Here is a 22820-nt window from a genome sequence, read left to right on the forward strand (position 1 = left end):
ACAGGTTCTTAGGGGTCCAAGTGGGCAGGGGAACCCTGGCCATACTCCCTTTTGATCCTCTGCCCTCCCAATGGTTCTCAAGTTTCCCCCTTCAGGCATGGGATCCCTTCCCCTCCTCCTGCCACCCGTCAAGGGTGCCAGTCCTGCCCCGGCTCCACTTCTCCTCCCCCTTCACTCCCCCCACACCCCATGTCCTACCTGGTCACTTGGGTTTCCTCCTGTCCCCTTAGGCGTCTGTGGTCCCCCACGGGTGCCTTGTAGGTGCCCTAGTTGTGAGGAGACACGAATTCCACATCCTCCTAGTACGCCATCTTGACTCCGCTCGAACAGTGAAACCTTTTAAACAATTTCCTTTAAGATCTCAAATAAGAAATATGTTGTACTGGAGGTCTTATCCAGGACAATAAGGGACAATTCTCATGGAAAAAACAAAATTGTTATTATTCACAAATGATATGATTGTCTACATAGAAATCCGAAAGAATCCATATACATATATTAGCATTAATAAGATTTAGCAGGGTTCTGGCTCTGCTAAATATATACAAGTCATTTGTATTTCTATACTCTATAAACAAAAAGTTTAAAATGAAATTATAAAAAGACATAATTTACCACAGGATCAAATAATATAATGTACATAGAATATGTTTAACAAAAAAAATACCAGGTCATTCTGGTTAAAATAATAAAACTTTATTGAAAAATATCGAGGAACACTTAAATAAATCAGGAAATATATAATGCTCATGGAATGAAAAATTTAGTAAAGATGTTAGTAATAAAAATAAAAGTAGAGGAACGAATGGCACAAATCTCAGGACAGTCATTACTTATGGGAGAGGGTTAATGGAATCATAGTGAGACTCCTTGGGTTTCGGGGGGGCAATATTTGTAATGTTCTATTTAATTGTCTGCATGGTAGGAGAGCACAAGGGTGTTCCTCTATTTTTTTCCATACACGTACTCTTTTATGAATGCTATATTTACATAAAGAGAAGGCAGTCGAATTCCCAGACCTACTCTCCTACTTCTTGTAACTGCTCTTCTCCAACTCAATCAAAAGACTGTAGGATTTGTCTATGAAAATGGTATAACATGGTTTCCTCTTTAAGGAATTTCCAGAAGTTGAAGTGGGAGGTACTGTACTAAAAATAAGTGGTGCTGGGCTTCCCTGGTGGTGCAGTGGTTAAAAATCCACCTGCCAATGCAGGGGATGTGGGTTCGAGTCCTGGTCCAGGAAGATCCTACATGCCGCCGAGCAACTAACCCCCATGCCACAACTACTGAGCCTGCGCTCTAGAGCACATGAGCCACAACTACTGAGCCTGCACTCTAGAGCACATGAGCCACAACTACTGAGCCCGTGTGCCACAACTACTGAAGCCCACACACCTAGAGCCCATGCTCCACAAGAGAAGCCACTGCAATGAGAAGCCCGCGCACTGCAATGAAGAGTAGCCCCTGCTTGCCACAACTAGAGAAAATCCCATGCACAGCAACAAAGACCCAACTCAGCCAAAAATTTAAAAATATATAAAATAAATAAATGTATTTATTTTAAAAAAAGAAATTTTGGACAAGGAAAGTAGATTACCAGTTTAATCTAATCTTTCAGATTGCTTCTATTTTTCTGTCTTTTTTCTTTGAATTTTATTTTATTTATTTTTTTAGACAGCAGGTTCTTATTAGTTATCCATTTTATACATATTAATGTATATATGTCAATCCCAATCTCCCAATTCATCACAAAAGTGGTGCTGAGATGCCCAACCCTAAGAGGCTTTTATCCTCCAGGCAAGAGATTGAAAGATTTTGCTCTCTGCAGTCCAAAAGGAAAGAGCTAATGTTGCTGATACAAGTAAAAGGTTCAGCAAAATCACCCTACAATGAATTTCACAGTTGACAAGCTCCACCCAGGAACTAGGGTGTCCAATCAGCTTTTTAGATCTGCAATCTTAAATATGAGTAGAGAGAGAAAGAGAGAAAGAGAGAGAGAGAGAGAGAAAGAAAGAGAGAAAGAGAGAAAAAGAAAGAAAGAAGGAAAGAAAGAAAGAAAGAAAGAAGGATGGAAGGAAGAAGGGGAGGGAGGGAGGAAAGGAGGGAGAGAAGGAGGGAGGGAGGGAGAAGAGAAGAACAGAGGGGAGGGGAGGAAAGAAGAGGGGAAAAGAGGGAAAAAGAAGAAAATTTAAAAAAAGAAGTAAGGATACATCTTGGAGGAAACAGAGACTACAGTAGTAAAAGAAAACATCAACATTAGCTAATTAACATTACAAGATATGGCAACCATGAAACAAGTATGATATTATAAAGCGACATCCAGAGAACAAAAAGGAGCTCTTGTACATTACAAATATTATAGCATTAATGCAAAATCTTCAATATAAGATGTAGAAGATAAAACTGAGGGAACCTCCCAGAAAGTAAAACAAAAGGATAAAGAGATTATTTTAAAGATAAGAAATTGAGAGGGCTGGTACAGGAAGTCCACTATGCAAATAATAGATGTTCCAGAAAAAAGAGAAAGAACAGAGAGAAGGAGATTATCAATGAGATAATATGAAAAAAAGTCCCCAAACCAAAGTGTTTATGCTTCCAGGTTAAAAGAATCCACCATGTTCTAGCATAATACATGGAAAAAAACCTATACCAAGGAATATAATCATGAAATTTCAAAACACTGAGGATAAGGTGAAGATCCTTCTAACCTCCACAGAGGAAAAATTGTTCATTAATAAAAGACTAGGAACAAGAATGATTCTCAAAACAATACTGAAAACCAGAACTATAATAGAATTATGCTAGCAAAGAAAATTATTTCCAACCTATAATTCCCCAACCAGCTTAAACTACCAATCATATGTGAGGATGGAATAAAAAGATTTTCAATCTCTAACAATTTCTATACCATGTTCACTTTCTCAGGAGGCTAATGGATGATCACTTCCACCAACATAAGGCAGAAAGAGAAAGCTACAGGATAGAAGAAACAGGAGAGAGGCAAAGTAAATTATTAGGATCATTGCATAGGAAGATCCTAGGAAGATAACTATGCCCCAGGCAGAATGGCAACATGGCATAGTTGAAATTCATAGAAAACTTGATAAAACTGAAAATCTTGAGGGGCCACATGGATAACTGGCAAAGAGTTTAGGACTGATTAGACAGAAAAACAAGAAGACAAGTTATGGGTTGAATTGTGGCCTCCCAAACAAAGATATTTTGTAGTCCTAACCCTCAATACTTGTGAAGGTGACCTAATTTGAAAATAGGGTCTTTGCAGATTTAATCAAGATAAGGTCATTAGAAGTGGGCCTTAATCCAGTATGACTGCTATCCTTCAAAGAAGAGGAAAATTTGGACACAAAACCCACATGGAGAATGCCATAAGAAGACACAGAAACACATAGACAGCCATACAAAGATAGAGGCAGAGATTGGAGATATGCTGCCACAAACAACTAAATGCCTGGGGCTAAGAGAAGCCAGAAGAAGGAAGGAAGGATCCTCCCCTAGAGGCTTCAAAGGGAATATGGCCCTGCCAACACCTTGATTTGAGACTACTAGCTTCCAGAACTGTGAAAGAATAAATTTCTGTTCTTTCAAGAAGCCACCTAGCTTATGGTACTTTTTTACTGGAGCTCTAGGGAACTAATACAACAAGTAAACAAGATAAGTATTTACTTCAGAAAAAACAAGGAAAAGTGGTCATAATTTACCAAATACCATAAATAGGGTAGAACCTCCATTGATTTTAAGATTTACGAAACTGAATTGGAGAAACACTTATTAAGTCTCAGTCTCATAAAACGTCCATTTTCAGAGTACCTGGGGGAAAAAAAGGAAAATCTTTTTCCTGTCATCCACCATCTGACTCCAGGGCTGACATTTACCTGAGGTTCCTATCTGTATTAGTTGTTTACAGTCTGAGGTTGATTGATTGGGCCAACATCCATCTTGAAAGATTGGTGCTCTGTACCCCTGCCTGAACCATTATGTATTTTGAAGATAAACCTTTTCCCAACTCAAAGACTCAGTGCATTTCCAGAATGAAAATCTTCTATATATGTAACTGGTATTTGAGGTTGCTTTGATTTCCAGTTAATCCATTTTGAGTTTATTTTTGTGTATGGTGTTAGGGAGTGTTCTAATTCCATTCTTTCACATGTAGCTAATTGTTCCATTTGTAGATGTATTCTTGATGTATTTGTGGGGAGAGGTGAACTCCAGGTCCTCCTATTCTGCCATATTAAGGCTGAATACTATAAAACTCTTAGAAGAAAACTTAGTCAGAAGACTCTCTGACATAAACTGCAGCAAGATCTTTTTCAATCCACCTCCTAGAGTAATGAAAATAAAAACAAAAATAAACAAATAGGATCTTATTAAACTTAAAAGCTTTTTCACAGCAAAAAAAACCCATCAACAAAATGAAAAGAGACAACCTATGAGACAACCCTGAGAATGGAAGAAGATATTTGCAAACGAAGCGACTGACAAGGGATTAATCTCCAAAATATATAAACAGCTCATGCAGCTCAGTATCAAAAAAAACCAAACAATCCAATCAAAAAATGGGTGGAAGATCTAAATAGACATTTCTCCGAAGAAGACATACAGATGGTTAAAAATCACGTGAAAAGATGCTCATCACTAATTATTAGAGAAATGCAAATCAAAACTGCAATGAAGTATCACCTCATACCAGTCAGAATGGCCATCATCAAAAAATCTACAAACAATAAATGCTGGAGAGGGTGTGGAGAAAAGGGAACCCTCCTACACTGTTGGTGGGAATGTAAACTGGTACAGCCACTATGGAGAACAGTATGGAGGTTCCTTAAAAAACTGAAAATAGTGCTAACATATGATCCAGCAATCCCATTCCTGGACACATATCCAGAGAAAACCATCATTTGAAAAGATACATGCACCCCATGTTCACTGCAGCATTACTTACAATAGCCAGGACATGGAAACAACCTAAACGTCCACCAGCAGCGGAATGGATAAAGAAGATATGGTACATATATACAATGGAATATTACTGAGCCATAAAAGAATGAAATACTGTAATGCCATTTGCAGCAACAAGATGAATGTAGAGATTGTCATACTGAGTGAAGTAAGTCAGAGAAAGACAAATATCATATGATATCGCTTATATGTGGAATCTTAAAAAAAAGGGTACAAATGAACTTATCTACAAAACAGAAATATAGTTACAGATGTAGAAAATAAAAACTTATGGTTACCAGAGGGTATGGGGGGAGGGATAAATTGGAAGATTGGTGTTGACATATACACAGTAATATATATATAATAGATAACTATTAAGGACCTACTGTATAGCCCAGGGAACTCTACTCAGTACTCTGTAATGGCCTATATAGGAAAAAAATCTAAAAATGAGTGGATATATGTATACGTATAACAGATTCACTTTGTTGTACACCTGAAATTATTGAATAACAACTTGTAAATCAATGATACTCCAACAAAAATTTAAAAGAAAAAGTAAATGGAGAAACATATAACATGCTAACACTAATCAAAAGAAAGTGGGAGTAGCTATATTAATATTAGATAGAGCAGAATCCAAAGTAAGGAAAGTTATAAGGGGTAGAGCAGGGCATTATGTAATGATAAATAAGTCAATTCTTCATGAAGACATAAAAATTCTTAATGTGTATGTACCTAACAACAGAGCATCTATATGAGGCAAAAATGGATAGAACAGAAAGGAGAAATGGGTAAATCCACTATAGTACCTGGAGACTTTAAAACCCTCTCTCTCTGAAATAGATCCAGCAGGCAGAAAACAAGTGGAGACATAGTCGAACTCAACAGCACCATCAATCAATTGGATACATTGGACATCTACAGACTATTTCATCCAACAACAGCAGACTACACATTTTTATCAAGCTCACATGGAATGTTCACCAAGATAAATCACATTCTAAAATAGATAAATAGATAAAACATATCCTAACAAGTTTAAAATAATAGAAAGCATACAGTATGTGCTAACAGGTCACAATGGAATGAAACTAGAAATCAGTAACAGAAAGACAGCTGGAAAATTCCCAAATACTTAGAGATTAATACTTAGAGATAAATAACACATGGGTCAAAGAAGAAATATCAAGATATATTTTAAACCATTTTGAACTAAATGAAAATGAAAACACAACCTATGAAACTTTGTGGGATACAGCAAAAGCAGTGCTTAGAGGGAAATTGATAGCATTGAATATTCATATCAGAAAAGAAGAAAGACCTAAAATAAAGAATCTATGTTTGCACCTAGGAAAACAGGAAAAAAAAGAGAGCAAATTAAATCCAAAGTAAGCAGAAGAAAAGAAATAATAAGAATTAGAGCAAAAACCAATGAAATTGAGAAGAGAAAACCAATACAGAAAACGAACAAAAACAAAAGCTGGTTCTTTGAAGAGGTCAATAAAATTGACAAGCCTCTATACAGGCTAACTAGGAAAAAAAGGAGAAATGACCCAAATTATTACTATCAGAAATGAAAGAGAAGACAATACTACAATAGAGCCCACAAAATTTTAAAGCATGATAAAAGAATACTATGAACAACTTTATGCCTACACCTTTGATAACTTACATGAAATGGACCAGTTCCTTGAAAGGCACAATCTTCCAAAATGCACTCAAAAAAAAGGCAACCTGGATAGCCCTATATCTATTAAAGATATTGAATCAATAATGAATAACCTTCCAAAACAGAAAGCACCATGCCCAGATGAGTTCAATGGTGAATTCCACCAAACATTTAAGGAATGAATTACACCAATTCTCTACAATCTTTATCAAAAGACAGAAGCAGAGGGGACACTTCCTAACTTATTCTCCAAGGCCAGCATAATCCTAATATTAACACTAAAAAAAGACATTACAAGTAAGAAAACTATAGACCAATATCTCTCATGAACATAGATGTAAAATCCTCAGTAAAATATTAACAAATGAAATGCAACAATGTATAAAAAAGAATTATACACCAAGAGCAAGTGGGATTTAACCCAGGTATGCAAGGCTGGCTCATCACTTAAAAATCAATTAATGCAATCTATCACATTAACAGGCTAAGGAAGAAAAACCACATGATCATATCAGTAGATGCAGAAAAAGCACTGACAAAATACAATACTCATTTATGATTAAAAACTCTCAGTAAACTAGGAATAGAGAGGAACTTCTTCAACTTGCTAAAGAACATCTATTAAAAAACACCTACAGCTAACATCATATTTAATGGTGAAAAACTTGAAACTTTCCCACTAAGATCAGGTATAAGAGGAGGATGTCCCCTCTCACCACTGTTTTTCAACATTGTACTGGAAGTCTTTGCTAATTCAAGAAGGCAAGAAAGGAAATAAAAGATATACAGAATGTAAATAAGGCATAAAGCTGTTGTTATTTGCAGATGACATGATTGTCTATGCAGAAAATCCAAAAGAGTCAACAACAACAACAACAACAAAAAAAACTCCTGGAGCTAGTAAGCAATTATAGCAAGGTTGCAGGATACAGGTTAATATACAAAAGTCAACTGCTTTCCTATATACCAACAATGGACAATTGGAATTTGAAATTAAAAACACATTACCATTTATATTAGTACCCCCCAAAATGAATTATTTAGGTATAAATCTAACAAAATATGCATAAGATCTATATGAGAAAAACTCATTAAAGACATCAAAAAAGAATGAAATAAATGGAGATATATTTCATGGTCATAGATAAGACAACTCAATATTGTCAAAATGGCAGTTCATCCCAACTTAATCTATAAATTCAGTGCAATCCTAATAAAAATCTCACCAAGTTATTTTGTGGATATTGAAAAACTGATTCTAAAGTTTATATGGAAAGGCAAAAGACCCAGATTAGAGAACACAATATTGAAGGAGAAGAACGAAGTCAGAGGACAGACACTATCCAACTTTAAGACTTATTATAAAGCTATAGTAATCATGAGAGTGTGATATTGGCAAAAAAGTGGACAAATAGATCAATGGAACAGAAGAGAGAACCCAGAAATAGACCCTCATATATACTCAACTGATCTTTGACAAAGGAGCAAAGGAAATACAATGAAGCAAAATACTCTATTCAACAAATGGTGCTGGAACAATGGACATCCACATACAAAAAAAAAAAGAATTTATACACAGACCTTACAACCTTCACCAAAATTAACTCAAAATGGATCACAGGTCTAAAGGTAAAATGCAAAACTATGAAACTCCTAAAAGACAACATAGGAGAAAACCTAGATAAACTTGGGTATGGTGATGCTTTTTTAGATATGACATCAAAGACATGATCCATGAAAGAAATAACTGATAAGCTAGATCTACTTAAAATTTAAAACTTCTGCTTTGCAAAAGGGAGTATCAAGAGAATTAGAAGAAAAGTCACAAATTGGGAGAAAATATTTGTAAAAGGTACATCTGATAAAGGACTGTTATTCAAAATATACAAAGAGGGACTTCCCTGATGGTCCAGTGGTTAAGAATCCACCTTCCAATGCAGGGGACTAATGATCCCTGGTTGGAGCACTAAGATCCCACATGCCGTGGGGCAACTAAGCCTGAATGCTCTAGAGCCCATGCGCTGCAACTACTGAGCCTGCGCACTCTGGAGCCCGTGCACCACAACTAGAGAGCCCATGTGCTGCAACTACTGAGCCCGTGTGCTCTAGAGCCTACGCACCACAACTAGAGAGAAGCCCGCACACCGCAACGAAGAGCCCACATGCCTCAACAAAGACCAGACACAGCCAAATAAATAAATAAATAAATAATAAAAAACCAAACCAAACCAAAAATCCCCCAAATATACAAAGAGCTGTTAAACTCAACAATAAGAAAACAAACAACACAATTAAAAAATGGGCCAGGGCTTCCCTGGTGGCACAGTGGTTGAGAGTCCACCTGCTGATGCAGGGGACACGGGTTCGTGCCCCGGTCCGGGAAGATCCCACATGCCGTGGAGAGGCTAGGCCCGTGAGCCATGGCCGCTGAGCCTGCGTGTCCGGAGCCTGTGCTCTGCAACAGGAGAGGCCACAACAGTGAGACGCCCACATACCGCAAAAAAAAAAAAAAAAAAAAAGGGCCAAACAGCTTAACAGACACCTCACCAAAGAAGATATACAGCTGGCAAGTAAGCATAGGAAAGGATGCTCCATATCATATTTTCACATCAGGGATATGCAAATTAAAACAACAATGAGATGCCACTACAGACCTACTAGAATGGCCAAACCCCAAAACACTGAAAACAGTAAATGTTGGTGAAGATGCGGAGCAAGACGAACTCTCATTCTTTGCTGGTGGGCCTGCAAAATGGTATAGCCATTTTGTAGGATAGTTTGGTGATTTCTTACAAAACTAAACATACTCTTACCATTTGATCTAGCAATTTCACTCCGTGGTATTTATCCAAATCAGTTGAAAACTTATGTCTACACAAAAATCTGCACATGGATATTTACAGCAGCTTTTATTCATAATTGCTAAAACCTGGAAGCAACCAAGATGTCTTTCTGTAGGTGAGTGGAAAATAAACATCCAGACAATGGAATATCATTCAGTGCTAAAAACAAATGAGCTATTAAGTCTTGAAAAGACATGGATGAACCTAAAATGCACACTACTAAGTGAAAGGAGCCAAACTGAAAAAGCTACATACTGTATGTTTTCAACTATATGACATTTGGAAAAGGCAAAACTATGGAGATAATTAAATTAAAAGATCAATGATTGTCAGGAGTAGGTGAGGGGAGATGAATAGGTAGAGGACAGAGGATATTTAGGGCAGTGAAAATACTCTATACAATACCATAATTATAGGCATACCTTGTTTTATTGCTCTCTGCTTTATTGCACTTTACACATACTGTATTTTTTTTACAAATTGACGTTTTCTGGCAACCTTGTGTTCAGCAAGTCTACTGGTGCCATTTTTCCAATAGCATTTGCTCACTTCATGTTTCTGTGTCACAGTTTGGTAATTCACACATATTTCAAATGTTTTCATTATTATATTTGTTATGGTCATTAGCAATCAGTGAACTTTGATTATTATAATTGTTTTGGTATTTTTTAGCAATAAAGTATTTTTTAATTAAGATTTTTTTTGATTTAATGCTACTACACACTTAAACAACTACAGTATAGTATAAATACAATTTTATATACATATAATTTTATATGCAAGTTTTTTGAAACCAAAATACTTGTGTAACTCACTTTATTGTGATATTCACTTTATTGCTGTGGTCTGGAACTGAACCTGCAATATCTCTGAGGTATGCCTGTAATATCATTATACTTTTGTCCAAACCCACAGAATGTACAACACCAAGATTGAAGTCTAATTTAAACTATGGATTTGGGTGATTATGATATGTCAATGTAGGCTTATTCTTGGTAAGAAAATGCACCATTCTGGTGAATGATGTTGATAATGGTTATGGCTATGCATGTGTGGGAGTAGTGAGTATATGAAAGATCACTGAACCTTCCTCTCAATTTTGCTATAAAACTAAGACTTCTCTAAAATTTTTTTTAAAGTAAAAAGATGCAAAAATATACACCATGCTAACAACAGTCAAAAGAAAGCTGGAGTAGCTATATTAATATCAGACAAAGGAGATTTCTATGCAAAGAATATTACCAGGGATAAAAAAGGTCTTTCATGATAAAGGGGTGAATTAATCAAGAAGACATAACAATCCTAAACACTGTAAATGTTTATACACCTAGTAACAGAGCTTCAAAATATGTGAAACAAAAAAGAATAGGACTAAAAGGAGAAATAGAGAAACCTACTGTTATAGTACAAGATTTCAATACCTCTTAATAATCAATAGACCAAGTAGGCAAAAAATTAGCAAGGATATAGTCAACTTGAACATCATTACCAATCAATCTAACCTGATTGACATTTATAGACCACTTTACCCAACAAAAGCAGAATACACATTATGTTCAAGTACACACAGAACATTCACCAAAATAAACCATATTAGTTATAAAACATGTCTCAACAAATTTAAAAGGATTCTAGGCATAAAAAGTATGGTCTCAGACCACAATGGAATGAAATTAGAAATCTGTAACAGAAATATCTCTGGAAATGTTTCAGATATTTGGGTAATAGCACACTTCTAAACAGCCCATGGATCAAAGAATAAATAAAGAGGGAAAGTGGAAAGTATTTGAAGTGCATGAAAATGAAAACACAGCATGTCAAAACTTGTGGGTTGCTGCTAAAGCAGTAGTTGAAGGAAATGTGTAGCATTAAAACCTATATTAGAAAAGAAGAAAGGTCTCATATCAATGACCTCAGCTTCCACCTTAAGAAAGTAAAAAAAGAAGAGCTAATTAAACCCAAAGTAAGCAGACTAAAGAAAATATCAGAGCAGAAACCAGATTGTTCAGGGAAAAAAAAAAGACACAAATTATCAATATCAGGAATGAGAAAGATTACATTACTACAGATGCCAATATATTAAAGAATAATAAGAGATTATAAATATTTGACAATAAATGAATAAGTTGATAGAAAATGGACAAATTCCTTGAAATACACAAACTACTAAAGTTCACTCAAGAAGAAAGAGATAAGTTGAATAGCCCTAAAGAGGTTGTAACTATAGTTTATTTCCTTCCAACAAAGAAAATTCCAGGCCTAGATGGCTTCAATAGTGAATTCCAGGGCTTCCCTGGTGACGCAGTGGTTGAGAGTCTGCCTGCCGATGCAGGGGACATGGGTTCGTGTCCTGGACTGGGAGGATCCCACATGCCACGGAGCGGCTGGGCCCGTGAGCCATGGCCGCTGAGCCTGCGCGTCCGGAGCCTCTGCTCCACAGCGGGAGAGGCCACAATGGTGAGAGGCCCGCGTACCACAAAAAAAAAAAAAAAAAAGTGAATTCCACCCAACATTTAAGGCAAAAATAATACTATCTCTTTTCCAGAAAATCGAAGAGGAAGGAATACTTCCTGACTTGTTCTATGAGGTTATCATTACTCTTGATACCAAAACCAGACATACACATCAAAAGAAAATAAAAGTACAGACCAGACCCTCATGAACAATGATGCAAAAATTTAAGCAAATCAAATCCAAAAATATATAAAAAGAAAAATACACCACAACCAAGTAGGGTTTATCCTAGGATGCAGAGTTGATTTAACATAATGTCAATCAATATATTATATTCAATTATATTATATTCAATTCACAATCATCATCAATTCACCATATTAACAAACTGAAAAAGAAAAACCCTATGATCACCTTAAAAGACACAAGAAGTACCTTTGGCAAAAATCCAACATTCATCCCTGATAAACTCTCTCAAGCATATTAGGAATAGAAGGAAACTTCCTCAACCTAAGAAAAACCTACAGATAATATCATACTTAATAGTGAACTGCTGCAAGGATGTCTGCTCTCCCTACTGCTCTCTCTCAACATTGTACAGGAGGATGGAGCCAATGCAATTATGCACGAAAAAAAAGGCATCCATATTGGAAAGGAAGAAGTAAAACTGTTTTTATTCACAGATGACATAATCGCCTATGGTCTAATGGAACCTTTAGGGGAAGAAACTACCAGAGCTGATAATTAAGACTAGCAAGTTTACAGTACCTTTGTTATGAACTGAGGGTTTGTGTCCCTACAAAATTCATATGTTGAAGTCATAACCCTCAATAAGACTGTATTTGGAGATAGGGTCTATGAGAGGGTGATATGAGTTCATAAGGGTGAGGCCCAAATCTGAGAGGTCTGATGCCCTCATAAGAAAAGGAAGAAACACCAGAGCCCTCTCTTTCTTTGTGCAAAGAGAGAAAAGACCATGTGAAGTCATAGCAAGATGGTGGCCATCTACAAGTGAGGAAAAGAGCCCTATCAGGAACTGAATAGGCCAATACTTTGGTCTTGGACTTCCTGGCCTCCAGAACTGGGAAAAAATAAACTTCTGTTGTTTAATCCACCCCAGTCTATGGTATTTTGTTATGGCAGCCCAAGAAGACTAATATAATAATCAAACACAAAAAAATGTATATTTCTATATGCTAGCAATGAATAGTGAGAAATTGAAATTAATAGCATCAAAAATATGAAATATTGATAGTAGGTGAGAAATAATAACATCAGGTGGGAATAATGACCTGTACAGTAAAAATTACAAAATATTTCAGAGAGATATTGAAGAACACCTAAATAAATGGACAGATACACCTTTTTCTTAAGATGGGAAACTCAATCTTGTTATGATGTCAATTACCCTCAAATTAATCTACAGATTCAATGCAATCTTAATCAAAATCCCCTCAGGGTTTTGTTTTTTTTTCTTTTTTTGTAGAAATTGACAAGCTGATCCTAAAATTCATATAGAAATGCAAAGGACCTAGAATAGCCAAAACAACTGAAAAAGAATAACAAAGTTAGAGGGGTAACACTATCTGATTTCAAGAATTACTATAGTGCCACATTATTCAATACTGCAAGGTACTGGCATAAAGGTAAACAAATAGATGAATGGAACAATATACAGAATCCAGACACAAACCCATACATATATAGGGATAACTGTTTTTCAGCAAAGATGCAAAGGCAATACAGCGAAGAAAGGATAGCATTTCCACAAATGGTGCTAGAATAACTGAATGTCAATATGCAAAAAAAATGAACTTGAATCCATACCTTACATCATGTAATAAAATTAATTCAGGGCTTCCCTGGTGGCGCAGTGGTTGAGAATCTGCCTGCCAATGCACGGGACATGGGTTCGATCCCTGGTCTGGGAAGATCCCACATGCTGCAGAGCAACTGGGCCTGTGTGCCACAACTACTGAGCATGCGTGCCACAACTACTGAAGCCCGCGTGCCTAGAGCCCATACTCCACAACAAGAGAAGCCACCACAGTGAGAAGCCCGTGCACTGCAACGAAGAGTAGCCCCCACTCGCCGCAACTAGAGAAAGCCTGTGTGTGGCAATGAAGACCCAACGCAGCCAAAAATAAATAAATAAATTTATTTATTTATTTATTTATTAGAAAAAAAGAAAACATAGAATATCTTTGTGACCTTGGGTTAGGCAAAGATTTCTTAGATATGACAACAAAGGCACACCCCATTAAAAAACTGACAAGTTGGACTTCGTTGAAGTTAAAAATTTATGTTCTTCAAATGACACTGTTTCACAAGGAACTACATGTTTCAAACACTGCTAGTGGAAATGTAAGATATGGTATAACCACTTTGGAAGACAGCTTGGCAATTTCCACTCTTAGATATCTACCCAAGAGGAAAGAAAATATACATCCATACTGTAAAAGAAAGTATATTCTGATACTTGTTAAAACAATAAGGAAGACTTTATTCAAAACTATTGTAATAGGGGTACTGCAATAGCAGAGAGAGATTGGGTCCAACTGCAAATACAGCAAAGACAGCTGGGGATTTATAGCCAATGAAGAGAGTGAAGTCATCAGAGGATGGAAAACTGCTATGAGGAGTCATCAAGGGTACAGGGATTCTTGCTAAACTGATCTGTGATACTATGATTTACGATAGGAGATATATATTTGATCTTTGCTCCCATTTCTGGCATAGAGCTCCTAAAACCCTTGGAATTTTCTAAGTGATGAGAGCAATGAGGTAGCTTTTGTTACATTAATAAAGTGACTTTTGAACTGCACTTAAGGATGAGGGACTTCCCTGGTGGCGCAGTGGTTAAGAATCCGCCTGCCAATGCAGGGGACACGGGTTTGAGCCCTGTCTGGGAAGATTCCACATGCCGTTGAGCAACTAAGCCTGCGAGCCACAACTACTGAGCCTGCGTGCCACAACTACTGAAGCCCGCGCACCTAGAGCCTGTGCTCTGCAACAAGAGAAGCCACCACAATGAGAAGCCCATGCACCACAATGAAGAGTAGCCCCCACTCACCACAACTAGAGAAAGCCCGCGTGCAGCAACAAAGACCCAACGCAGCCAAAAAATAAATAAATAAGTTAATTAATTTAAAAAAAAAAGGATGGGACTGGTTGCCAGGGAAACCAGCTATGTGATTACAGGGTTGGAAATTTCAGGCCCACACCATAACCTCTCCTAATAAGGGAAGAGAGAGAAGCTAGAGGTTGAATGAATCACCAATGACCACTGATTTACTCAACCATGCCTGTGTAATGAAGCCTCCATAAAACTCCAAAAGTACAGGGTTCAAACAGCTTCTGGGTTGGGCTTCCCAGGTGGCGCAGTGGTTGAGAGTCCGCCTGCCGATGCAGGAGACACGGGTTCATGCCCCGGTCCAGGGAAGATCCCACATGCCGCGGAGCAGCTGGGTCCGTGAGCCATGGCCGCTGAGCCTGCATGTCCAGAGCCTGTGCTCCGCAATGGGAGAGGCCACAACAGTGAGAGGCCCGAGTACCACAAAAAAAAAAAAAAAAAAACCAGCTTCTGGGTTGGTGAGATTCGGGGAGAATGGCACTCCAAGAAAAAGCATGGAAGCTCTGCACCCTTTCCTCATACCTTGCCCTATGCATGTCTTCTATCTGGCTGTTCCTGAATTATATCCTTTTATAATAAACCAGTAATTTAGTAAGTAAAATGTTTTTCTGAGTTCTGTGAGCTGCTCTAAAAAATTAATCAAACCCAAGGAGAGGGTTGTGAGAACCTCTGATTTATAGCCAGTAAGTCAGAAGTAAATGTAACAACCTGGACTTGTGACTGGAACCTGAAGTCCAAGAACGGGGTCATAGGAACCTCCAATTTGTAGCCAGTCTGTCAGAAACATAGGTAATAACCTGGGCTGGCAATTGGTGTCTTAAGTGGAAGGTGTTCCTGTGGGACGGAGTCCTTTACCTGCAGAATCTGATGTTATCTCTGGGTAGATAGTGTCAGAATTGGGTTGAAATCTATGATACCCAGCTGGTGCCTGGAGCATCGTTTGTTGGAGGTGTGGGAAAACCCTCCCCATTGCATACTCGATGAAATTGTGTGCAGTAACTGAATTGGACTTAATAGGTCAGGCTGCTAAAGGCAGCCAGGGTGATCAGGTATCAGTGGTGGGGGACTCTCTCTAAACTGACGTAGCAGAATTCTTGCTAAAACTGTATTCAAGGATGGACGCGGAAGCCCAAGGTCAAGGCCAAGTTGAGAAGAGGGCTCAGAGTAGCCTAACTCAAGTTTGATCAAGGAGAGATTCTTTGTCAATACAAATACTTGTACACAAATGTTCCCAGCAGCTAAACAATTTGAATGTCCATAAATAGGTGAATGGTTAAATAAATTATGGTATACCATGCAATGGAATACTACTTAGCAATAAAAAGGAACTATTGATACACTCAACAACATGGCTGAATCTCATAATTATGCTGAGTAAAAGAAGCCAGACCAAAAAACTCTTTCTCTCTCCCTCTCTCTCTTTCTCTCCCTCTCTCTCTCTCCCTCTCTCTCTCTCTCTCCCTCTCCCTCCCCCTCCCCTCTCCCTCCCTCTCCCTCTCTCCTTCTCTCTCTCTCTCTCTTTCTCTCTAGACTCCAAAATCCAATCTATAATGACAGTAACTAGATCAGTAGTTGCTTAGGGAGCAGAGGGTGGGGCAGGAAGAAAGAAATTATAAAATGGTAGGAGGAAATTTTGGTGATGGATATTTTCACTATCTTGATTGTGGTGGTTGTTTCAAAGGTGCTTACATACATGAAAACTTTTAAATTGCACACTTTAAATATGTGCAGTTTATTGCATGTCAATTATATTATACCTCAATAAGGAATGTTTTTTTAAAAAGCAATAGTTCTCAGTTTCAACTGGGATCTCAACAATGGGCTATACTCTTGGTTTCCCTAATTCTTCCATTCCCCCAAACTCTTATTTCAAACTATTTTTACTATCCTTAAGCCTCTTACCCTATATTCTTTCTTTCTCTTACTCTCTTTCTCTGGAGATTATCCCTCAAGTTGCCTCTAGTCTCAGCCTTTTATAATCTGTTCTCCACCCCTGGAGCCAAAATAAACTTTATACAAGAACATTTGATATATCATGTTTACAATCCCTTAGCAGCCCCCCCTCAAGAAAAAATCCAAATTCCTTAACATGGATTATAAGACGCTCTTTGATACTGGCCCCTGTTGATCTCTACAATCTCATCTCCAACTTTCTCCTCACCACCTGCATCCCCACCTTCACTCCAGGGTCACAGTGAAAAGGTCTAGCTGCAATGAACCACTACCCAACTTCTGCCTTTTAATTTTTTTTTCTCTCTGCCTCTTTCTTGTCTTATTCTTTATCTCTGTCTCTCTTGTCTACCCTCTCTCCCCTTCTTTCTGTCTCTTTCTCTCCCCCTCTCTCTCTTCTGTTTTTCTCTCTTTTTCTGGTCATCCTCTTTCTTTACTCCAACCCCACCCCCCATGGCCCTTAGAGTTATGAGTTTTATTAGTGGATCATAGTACTTCCATATATTCATTCTAACACAACTAGTTTGATGTCTACAATTTATATGCACAGACAAAAACTGAGTTTTGGATTCAAGTAGGATAATACTATTTCCTCTAGTTGTTTAATATCCCTAGGTCCTGATGATGCAGTGTTTTGGCTGTGGCAGCCTAATATCCTTTATTTGGAATTATATCTGATAGCTGACTCCAAATGTAGATGATGTTAGCCTCAACTGAGTTACAGATCTCTTAAAGTATCTCATATACAAAGTATCCAATATAACAGTTAATTATTTCTTTTAGTAAGTGAAGGAAAATTTGAAAATACTACCTCATTTGAAGAATTTTCTTGCAAAGTTGACACAGGAACAATTTCATTTGAATTAACATAATTGCTGACATTTGGAAACAGTTCTTCAAAAGATGTTTTTTGCACTGAGGACAAATCAATCTATAAAAGAATATATTACTCTTTTGTAGAAGCTCAATGTGGCAAAAACAATATTTTTAATTAAAGGAAAGTTGAACTACTCTCTCAATAGTATTATTTTCTTGTAAACTTGACATATGAATAATTTTATCTGAATTAATATAATTGCTGATATTTAGAAATACTTCTTCAAAAGATACATGTTTAACTGGGAACAAGTGAATCTATAAAGAAGAATACAAGGCTCTTTAGCTTTAAAATTATTTTTTAAATAGGAATTTTCATTTGCTAAAGTACAATTTAATTTATATATGTTAAGTGCCTACTAAATGAAATTCACATACCCAGCAACTACACCTCATGGAATAATTTCTCTGGCTCTTCCCTTAACTGTCAGCCTTCCCCCAGTGTTCTACCCTTGCCTTCTTTTTGCCTACCAATTTTACGTTAGAGATTTTTAAATCTCTATCTCTTTCCTGAGCACTATAACCATATCATTATCAGGTTACTTAAATCACCACATATTTCTACATCAAATTCAAAATATTTAAAACCAAAGTCATGATCCATACTCTTTAGTTTGGGATTCCAAGAAGCTTTGTCGTGTTGACTATCCAGATCAGACTAGGTCTGGCCTGAACCTTGGCTACACCACATGTATGTGTGCCCAAAATGAATTATCAACTGTGCTGGGTAGGAAGTGGGGGGGCGTCTACCCTTGCCTAGGTCCTCTTCCTTGTAGGAGGACAGAACAACTTCAGGCCTATCCATGTGTATCTTGAAACAGTGTTAGGAAGGTCACATTAAAGCGAGGCCCTAGAAAATGAAAATCTCCAGAAGTCCTTGAGTCAACTGGCCTCCTTTCAGTGTAGTCAGCCAAGGAATGACAGCTTGGACTTGAGGGGAATCTATATGCCTCATTTGGTGTAGAAGAACCAAAGGGCAATTAGTCTCAGACTCATTTGGTAACAAAATGTAAACCTTAAAATGTTAAGCCATTAAGTGTTCTCAAAAGTATTTTTATTTATTAAAAGACACCGGTATTTACCTACAGAATGGGAGAAAATATTTGAAAATCCTTTATCTGATAAGGGTCTAGTATCTAGAACATATAAAGAACACTTACAACTCAACAATAAAAAGACAAATAACCTAACTTTTAAATGAGCAAAGGATCTGAGTAGACATTTCTCCAAAGAAGATATACAAAGGGCCAATAAGCTCCATTACAAAATCACAATGAGATACAACTTCACACCCCAAAAGATGGATGATAGTAAGTTTTGGTAAGAATACAGACAAATCAGAACACTCATACACTGCTGGGAATGTAAAACTATTCAACCACTTTGGAAAACAGTCTATCAATTCCTCTAATGATCAACCATAGAGCTATGATATAACCCTTCAATTTTATTTCTAGGTATACACTCAAGAGAAATGAAAACATATATCCACACAAAAGCTTGTACCTGAATGTTTATGGCAGCTTTATTCATAATAGTCCAAAGGCAGAAATAACCCAAATGGCCATGAACACAATAGAATATTGTTTGGTCATGAAAAGGAAAGAAGTACTGACACCTTGAAAACATTATGCTAAGTAAAAGAAGTCAGTCACAAAAGACTACATATTATATGATTTTATTCATATAAAATGTCCAGGAAATCTACTGAGATGGAAAGTGGATTAGTGGTTGTTTGGGACCAGATAGTGGGATGGAGGAATAAGGGGATAATAGTAATGGTTAAAGGGTACAAGGTTTGTTTATGAGGTGATAAAAATGTTCTAAAATTGACTGGGGTGATAATGGCACATATTTGTGAATATACTAAAAAACGCTGAAATTTATACTCTAAATAGGTGAACTGTACCTCAATAAAGCTGTTTTTAAAAGTCCACCACAAAAAAAAGTATTAAACATACAGTTATCATATAACCGATTAATTCTTCTTCCACTTATAGGTATATACCCAAGAAAACTGAAAACATATATCCATACAAAGACTTGTACACGAACACTCATAGCACTATTATTCATCCAAAGGCCCATAAACTGATGAATTAGAAAATAAAATGTGGTATATCCTTATAATGGGATATTATTCAGCCACAAATAAGGAACAAGGTACCGAAAAATGCTGTAACATGGATGAATCTTGAAAATATTATAAGTGAAAGCAGCTAGACACAAAAGGCCACATACTGTATGATACAATTTATATGAAATGGCCACTTATTAATAAGCAAACCTAAAGACACAGAAAGTAGATAAGTAATTTGAAGGAGCTGAAGGGTGAGATGGGGGGAATGGTAACTGACTGCTAAGGGGGTGATGAAAAAAGTTCCTAAAAATGTTCCTGAATGTTCCTAAATTAGGGGGTAATGGCTGCATAACCTTCTGAGTATACTAAAAGTCACTGAAATCACATTTTAGCAAGGTGAATTTTATAAAATGTGAATTATAGCTTAATTTTAAAAAGATGTTGGTATTTACAAAATAGTCAATAGATTAGTTTTGTAGGGGAAAAAACTCATTTTTAAACACTTATTTCTCATATATACATTTTAACCCAAAATATAAAACAAAAATGAATAAAAAATGAAAGTCATTTTCTGGAAAAAGTATTAATCTTTAGAACACTGGAAATATTATGAGCAGAGTGTTCACAGAAATCTTTTCCCCATCTTGAAAAAGTGATCTTTGGTTAACTCTCCAGCTCTGTTCCACTAGGATAAAGGTAAGAATGTCAACTGTATTACTAGGTAACATTGCTTAGGGTAAAAATGGTATCTGATTGAGAAATTGCACCTGGACTGGGAGGAACTATACATGCACTACAAGTAAATAAATACTAGAAAAGGCACCATATTTTGGGCTTCCGTGACTCTTGTAATTAGGCATATCCCTTGTGGGGACCCTGGAAGCTACGCCTATGTGTTATTACAAAAGATACTGGATCTCATCTCCTTGTATCTGAGCTGTCCCCAGACTGCTACGTAAGCTACGACATGGACTTCTGTGAGGACTGCTCCTGCTGAAGAGGAACATCTGATCCTGCTCTGCTTGCAAGCTGTATACCTGCTGTTTAGTTGAACTTAAGAAGAACCCTGGCTGGGTAAGAGCTAAATTATAGATTCTTAGAAGAAAACACAGGGAGAAACCTTCATGACACTGCATTTAATAATGAATTCTTGGATGTGATACAAAAGCAAAGGCAACAAAAACAACAACAACAGATAAACTGGACTACATAAACATTTAAATTTTTGTGCATCAAAGGACACTATCAACAGAATGAAAAGGTAACCCCCAAAATGGGAGAAAATATTTGCAAACCATATATCTGATAAGGGGTTAATATCTAGAATATATAAAGAACTCCTACAATTGAACAGCAAAAAAAATAAACAACCTGATTTTTTAAATGGGCAAAGAATTTGAAAAGACATTTTTCAAAAGAAGATATAAAAATGGCCAATAAGCATATGAAAAGATGCTCAACATCACTAGCCATTAGGGAAATACAAATCAAAACCACAAGGAGAGAGAGGAGCTTCAAGATGGCGGAGGAGTAAGATGTGGAGATCACCTTCCTCCCCACAAATACATCAGAAATACATCTACATGTGGAACAACTCCTACAGAACACCTACTGAACGCTGGCAGAAGAACTCAGACCTCCCAAAAGGCAAGAAACTCCCCACATACCTGGTCTGAGCCATGTGTATGACAGGCTCTTGGTGCTCCAGCCAGGCGTCACGGCTGTGCCTCTGAGGTCGAACAGCCAAGTTCAGGACACTGGTCCACAAGAGACCGCCCAGCTCCACGTAATATCAAACAGTGAAAATCTCCCAGAGATCTGCATCTCAAGACCAAGACCCAGCTTCACTCAACGACCAGCAAGCTGCAGTGATGGACACCCTATGCCAAACAACTAGCAAGACAGGAACACAACCCCACCCATTAGCAGAGAGGCTACCTAAAATCATAATAAGGCCACAGACACCCCAAAACACACCACCAGACGTGGACCTGCCCACCAGAAAGACAAGATCCAGCCTCATCCACCAGAAAGAAAAGATCCAGCCTCATCCACCAGAACACAGGCACTAGTCCCCTCAACCAGGAAGCTTACACAACCCACTGAACCAACCTTAGCCACTGGAGGCAGACACCAAAAACAACGGGCACTACGAACCTGCAGCCTGCGAAAACGAGACCCCAAACACAGTAAGTTAAGCAAAATGAGAAGAGAAAGAAACAGACAGCAGATGAAGGAGCAAGGTAAAAACCCACCAGACCTAACAAATGAAGAGGAAACAGGCAGTCTACCTGAAAAAGAACTCAGAATAATGATAGTAAAGATGATCCAAAATCTTGGAAATAGAATGGAGAAAATACAAGAAACGTTTAACAAAGACTTAGAAGAACTAAAGAGCAAACAAATAGTGATCAACAACACAATAAATGAAATTAAAAATTCTCTAGAAGGAATCAATAGCAGAATAACTGAGGCAGAAGAACGGATAAGTGACCTGAGAGGTATAATAGTTGAAATAATTACTGCAGAGCAGAATAAAGAAAAAAGAATGAAAAGAATCGAGGACAGTCTCAGAGACTTCTGGGACAACATTAAATGCACCAACATTCGAATTATAGGGGTCCCTGAAGAAGAAGAGGAAAAGAAAGGGACTGAGAAAATATCTGAAGAGATTATAGTTGAAAACTTCCCTAATATGGGAAAGGAAATAGTTAATCAAGTTCAGGAAGCACAGAGAGTCCCATACAGGATAAATCCAAGGAGAAACACGCCAAGACACATATTAATCAAACTATCAAAAATTAAATACAAAGAAAAAATGTTAAAAGCAGCATGGGAAAAACAAAAAATAAT

General features: G+C 37.3%; 1 protein-coding gene across 1 annotated transcript in view; it reads right to left on the reverse strand.

The window, feature by feature from the left end:
• MEIKIN (meiotic kinetochore factor) overlaps window positions 1–22820 on the reverse strand; it is a gene marked incomplete at both ends in the record, with an annotated part of 122314 nt that overhangs the window by 27194 nt on the left and 72300 nt on the right. The window contains one exon of the mRNA XM_081232611.1: window positions 17823–17942. Within this exon, the coding sequence (XP_081088737.1) occupies window positions 17823–17942 (120 nt within the window). The remainder of the gene's footprint in view (window positions 1–17822; window positions 17943–22820) is intronic.

Source organism: Mesoplodon bidens (genome assembly GCF_964165515.1).
Source record: "Mesoplodon bidens genome assembly, chromosome: 4".
Lineage (NCBI taxonomy): Eukaryota > Metazoa > Chordata > Mammalia > Artiodactyla > Ziphiidae > Mesoplodon > Mesoplodon bidens.